The 5,802-nt window shown below is 54.0% G+C and overlaps 1 protein-coding gene across 2 annotated transcripts; it reads left to right on the top strand.

Annotated features, from left to right (window-relative positions):
- Positions 1 to 204: 204 nt before the first annotated feature.
- Positions 205 to 4,721, top strand: zbtb1 (zinc finger and BTB domain containing 1). 2 transcript variants are annotated; one of them, XM_068754013.1, is made up of 2 exons: positions 205 to 488; positions 1,418 to 4,721. In XM_068754013.1, the coding sequence occupies exon 2, from the start codon at positions 1,421 to 1,423 to the stop codon at positions 3,449 to 3,451; it is 2,031 nt and encodes a 676-aa protein (XP_068610114.1). In that variant the 5' UTR covers positions 205 to 488; positions 1,418 to 1,420; the 3' UTR covers positions 3,452 to 4,721. The 2 variants fall into 2 exon arrangements, with proteins under 2 accessions (XP_068610114.1, XP_068610115.1); XM_068754014.1 differs by lacking the exon at positions 205 to 488 and adding an exon at positions 941 to 962.
- The last annotated feature ends 1,081 nt before the right edge of the window (positions 4,722 to 5,802 follow it).

Raw genomic sequence — 5,802 nt, forward strand, 5'->3', positions numbered from 1 at the left:
GACGGTGATTTCTCAAGTGATTTAAAAAAACTAATAAACATTATAGGATCTCTACAAACGGTGTTATTACACAACGACACGAACTCTGATGTCAGATGTCTTCAGTTCAAACAAATCTGAAATAAGATTTAAAAAATGGTCATAAAATAATAATAATAATGAATCCGGTTTGTAAGTTTCAGTTTATTTAGCGCTTCAGCTCGATAGTTTCCTGTTCCAAAGCAAAATAAAATAATCAAAAACGTCCGGATGTTGTTTATTTTTAATGTCGGTATGGAGACCGGAAGTACTTCATTTGTTTCTTCTTCGTGTTTCCTGACTTAACGTTTGGGGCTTGACGGAGCGGCGGACTGTGCGGAAGTTCTTTCATCCTGCCAGGAGTAGAAGAAGAAGAGGAGGCTTCTCCTTCGTCTCAACTTTCCCCCGCAGCGCAACAGACCTCCCGACGGGGACATCTACGCGCCCGCCGCCGGCCTCTGGTACCCACGGTGAGTCGATGGGCTTCAGTCCGGCCTCTGAGCCTCCTGGCCTGGGAGGGTGAACAAAAATCTCCGCGGCCTGCTGCGCTCGGTGTTAGCCGAACGCGGGTGGTGGTGCGGGGGTGGCGGGACTGTTTGCGGGAGACAGATATATCGCTGAAATATGTCAAGTTAGCAGCGTTCAAAAATACTTTATCCGGGTTGGTTTTTCAAAATAAAGGAATGGTCAGGCACGTCACCATTTAGGCGCTTCGTGGTGAATTTGTAACGAAGATAGTTACGTGCTATACTATATAAATGTTAGTAATGCATTCACCGTGTCCGCTTCAACAACCTTCACAACATCTGGACGTCATATTAAAGCTATGACGTCTGTTATAGATTTTATTTTGCCCCTTCATTAGCAGCTTCCTGTTTAATAATGCTAACCGCTGTTAGCTTGACTTTGCCTTTGGGAGCCATAAACTCCATTTTAGCTCCTCGGTGAGACGAACCCGTCCGGTCTTTCTGTTTTAGTGCGCCGCGTCCTCATCGGTGTACCGAGCCGCCGCTTAACGGGACTCCTCGTCGGTTCTCTCCGGCGGGGTCTCTCGGTGTTTGACGGGCGGTGGATGTAGCCCCGCACGGCCGTCGCAGCGCGTCACTGCAGTGCCGACACCGAGCCTGACCGTAAACCGGGTTCTTTGCTTTTATTATGTATTATTAACTATATATTATCGGTTTGTCCTTGAACTTTAAAAGTCACCTAGGTCTGAAATAATAAATATAAAGTCAGGTTTTATTTATAATCTGCAGTGAAGGATCACAGATACTATTATTAATTAATTATTATTAAAGTATCCGTCCAGTTTAGATATACAGATAAACACCTGCCTCGCTGCCTCGCCGGGCGCCCCCCCTCGCCGTGGTTACAGCTCGGGTGTCTCTGCTGTCTGCAGGCGATGGTGAGGCCGAGCCACAGCGACCATGTCCTCCAGCAGCTCAACAACCAGCGGGAGTGGGGCTTCCTGTGCGACTGCCTCATCGCCATCGGGGACATCTACTTCAGGGCGCACAAGGCCGTGCTGGCGGCCTGCAGCTCCTACTTCAGGATGATGTTCATCCGGGACCAGCAGGGGGCGGGCCGCCTGGACCTCAGCAACATGCAGATCAGCGCCGAGTGCTTCGACCTCGTCCTGCAGCTCATGTACCTCGGGCGCATCGTCGTCGGGAGCTACGAGTTCGAGGAGCTCAAGGCCTCCATGGCGTACCTCCAGATGTACTACATCCCCGACTCGCTGGAGGACCTCCGAGACGTCAGCAGCTCCAGCCTCACGCCGTCCTCCTCGGCCTCCGCCTCGTCCTCCTCGTCCAGCTCTTCTACCGCCGCTGGAGGCGGTAAAATGATGTTCGGCGTCCGCATGTACGAGCAGCAGAGGTCCGCCGCGTCGGAGGCAGAGCCCCTACCGAAAGCCGTCGGCAGCACCCCTGGGCGTCTGCCCGTTTCCGTGACGATCACCAGACCGGTGGTGGTGGAGGAGGTGGCGGCGAACACGCCTTTGGTCGTGGCGCCGCTGCTGGTGGACGGAGGAGTTGATCAGCCCTGTGATTTGAGAAAGAGACAGAGTGGGAAGAGTTCCACGCTCAAGGACCGCCCCCGTTTCGGCCGCACCTACACCTGCGACGATTGTGGCTTCGTGTTCAGCTGCGAGAAGCTTTTGATCGAGCACATCCTGACTTGCACGAACCGAAAGGCCTTCCGCCAGCCGAGAGGGAACGCCGACGCCGAGAGCTCCGCCTCTGAGAGCGTCGACGAACACCGGGTCATGTGTCAAGGGGAGGAGGACTGGCCCGAGGCCAAGATGAACTCTGACCTCACCATCAGGTCGGTGGCGGCCGGGACAGACGGCGAGCCGGGGTCCACCAGGAGCGTCTCCATCAAGACGGAACCGGAGGAAGGCATGTTCTCTGAGACGGAGGTCCCGGTCGGCGAGCACGGCCAAGATGCTGCCGCTAGGGACTTACAGAGGGACACAACCGGGTCCGACCGCGATCCAGAGCCTGGTGTCTCAGGTATGGACAACGGCAGCGAGACGCTTGAGGGCCACATGTCCAGCAGTGACGACTGTGGAGTCCCTGCGAAGCTTCGTAAGGTCAAAGACGAGCGGGACGATGCGCCCGCCGCCCCCTGTGAACTCTGTGGGACTCTGCTAATGGAGGAGGACAAGTCCACTCACTATCTGTCCAACCACATGGGCCACATATGCGCCTGTGGGAGGTGTGGCCAGGTCCTGATTAAAGGTCGCCAGCTTCAGGAGCACGCGGAGCGTTGTGGCGAATCCCTAGGCGGTGAGTCCGACTCCCACGGGGAGGACGAGGCGTCCCTGCTGGAGGAGCCGCACGGGATGGACGAGGGCCTGGACGAGGGCCTGCTTGAGGCGGCCGACCTGGCCTGTTCTCACTGTGGTCTGCTGTTTCAGAACGAGCACCTGGCGCTGGAGCACGCCCTGTCCTGCCATGACCAGGACCTGTTCCGGCCCGTGCTGATGGAGGAAGGCGGGGAACCGGATCACCGGCGCAAACACTTCTGCAGCATCTGCGGCAAAGGGTTCTACCAGCGCTGCCACCTGAGGGAGCACTACACCGTCCACACCAAGGAGAAGCAGTTCACCTGCCAGACCTGCGGGAAGCAGTTCCTGCGGGAGCGCCAGCTCCGGCTGCACACGGACATGCACAGAGGCATGGCCCGCTACGTGTGCCCGGTCTGCGACCAGGGGACCTTCCTCAAACACGACCACGTCCGGCACATGATCTCCCACCTGTCGGCGGGGGAAACCATCTGCCAGGTGTGTTTCCAGATCTTCCCCGGCGGGGACCAGCTGGAGAAGCACATGGACGTCCATCTGTACGTCTGCGGCGTCTGTGGGGAGAAGTTCCGCCTCCGTAAGGACATGAGGAGCCATTATAACTCCAAGCACACCAAGAGACTATAGGACGACTCGCCCGGTCCTTCGTCCTCGTTTGTTACTCAAAAGAAAGCCATAAACGTGAGAACAAATGTCCACCTGAGCACCAAAAAGAAACGTTTTCAATCTGCACTTTCACGTAAACGCGTCATCTAAAGCGGCGGTCGGACTGAGCAGCCGTCGGTTCTGGTCCAGATCAGCGTCTAAGTCGAACGCTCGCGTTAGCCGACAACGGACCGTAGCGATAGACTGTACCAAAGTTCCGTTGGCGGACAGACGAAACTCTTCAGACAGTGTGGACAGGAAGTCCAAGAGAAGTGTCCACAGGTGTGCGTCCCAAAGTTCACGGACTCCCTGATGCTAGTCGAAAGTCAGAACCGTTTAGAACTAGTAGCCAGAGATTGGACTGGATGTTGGTCTTCTCGATGGCGACGCATCTTGAGGTCCAAACGGGCTGAAGGAAAAACCGCCGTTGTGCCAGTTTCATTTCAGGTGGTCCGAATCGGTGCTTGGTTGGACCCCGATGGACGTAAACCGATCCGGACCCACAACCTGAACCATTTAGTACCACGATCCAAACGGACCAGGACTGTGAAGAATCAAACCAACATCTCAAAACCAGTCCAAACCATTTCAGAACAGTCCGGCACCAGTTTGAAGTAGACCTGAATCGGTCGGTAGAAATACTATTGCAATCCAGCCCAGAACCAGAACCAACTACACAAGTCAAAATGGGTTCCAGCCCGAGCTAGGCATTAGAGAACCAGTAGCAACCGTCCTGAAACGGTTCTGGATTATTTCAGTCTAGTTTGGACCCAAACATTTCAGGTCCACTTTAACATTTCAGAACGAAGCTAATCGTTGCAGAGACCCCTGAACCGGCTGAAGATGGTTCTGAACCAACCTAAAGGGTTTAGGTCGGCACCATCTACAACCGGTCCACATCACAACACCTTCCTGTACCAGGTCGTACTCCAGAACCAGAACACGTCCAAACCCGTTACTAGCTTAATGAAACGGACTCGATTGGTACTGGGACCAGAACCAGTCCGGTATTTACCGTATTCGGGTTGATACCAACAACGATAATCAAGTTCACTTCAGCCCAAACCAGTTCTGGTTTACGACGCTGACTGGAACCAGATCAAAGGCAGACCTCGGGTGGTCGGTGTGGAACTGGACCTGCTGCTGGTCCTGAAGTCACGGGAGCGGGTTCTGGTGTTCTGAAGCTTTTATCGTGTTCGCTTTGTGTTCCACAGATCTGAAGAGATGGAATAAAAACAAACCTGTCCCTAAACCCAGTCGCTGTCTGTCGGATCGGAACCGCACCTGTTTCATGAGCCTCGGTTTGACTTTCAGATTCGGATTCCGATTGATGACATCACCAGCCTGTTTGAATGACCGGTAGTGAAAACGTATTCTGACCTGGAAACGGGGCTGCAGCCACTCGGAACCACCGGGACCAGACCCAGAAGCACCGGGATCAGACCCAGAAGCACCGGGATCAGACCCGGAACCACCGGGACCAGACCCAGAACCACCGGGACCAGACACAGAAGCGCCGGGACCAGACCCAGAAGCACCGGGACCAGACCCGGAACCACCGGGACCAGACACAGAAGCACCGGGATCAGACCCAGAACCACCGGGATCCCGGGTCGGTGGTTCCGGAGGAGGAAGCTGAAACCCCGTCTATAACTCGCATGATATAATGGCTGTCAGTTTTTACTAGTAATTATAAACCAGTTCGTGTTTATTATACATATTATGTATATAATATTTATATATTACATTTACAGTATTGTATATATTAGCTATATATAATTATAGCTTTATATATGCTGATCTTTTGCAACAAGATCTTTTGTGTCATTAAATCTTTGTCTTTGTTTCGACATTTAGATTATTTCGCTCATCTTTATATTTTAACGGGTAAAAATCGATCGATCGATCCGTTATTGCTCATTAATAAATAGTTTTTGTGTGATTCCGTCTCACGTGACCGCCCTCCCATGCTCCTTCTCGCGAGACGTTACGCGGCTTCCTGCGAGATCGTCTGCAGCAACAAATCGGCTCCGGCTCCGGTAAACAATCTGCACATTTCTGCGGTAAGACACCGATTACCGGCCGTCGGGCATGGCGCGCGCCTACGACGCACGCACACACACCAGGCAGAGAGTTTGTGTTGGGGGGCACGCGCCTGGGGGCGTGCGTTTTGCGGGATTTCAATGAGACGGGATGGAGGAGGCTGCAGCCTCACGGGCGCGACGCGGCGTGCGCGCGCAGGGCCTTTTATGTATTTTGGTCCCGCGCGTGTCCGATTCGTTCAGCCCAGTGAAGACCCCCAACGCACGTGTTCATGCGCGTGTGTCAGGTGA

The sequence above is a fragment of the Brachionichthys hirsutus genome, chromosome 20 (assembly GCF_040956055.1).
Source record: "Brachionichthys hirsutus isolate HB-005 chromosome 20, CSIRO-AGI_Bhir_v1, whole genome shotgun sequence".
Lineage (NCBI taxonomy): Eukaryota > Metazoa > Chordata > Actinopteri > Lophiiformes > Brachionichthyidae > Brachionichthys > Brachionichthys hirsutus.

What these genes read in the sequence shown, in the direction of transcription:
- zbtb1 (XM_068754013.1), top strand. Translation starts at nt 1,421, where the DNA reads ATGGTGAGGCCGAGCCACAGCGACCATGTCCTCCAGCAGCTCAACAAC.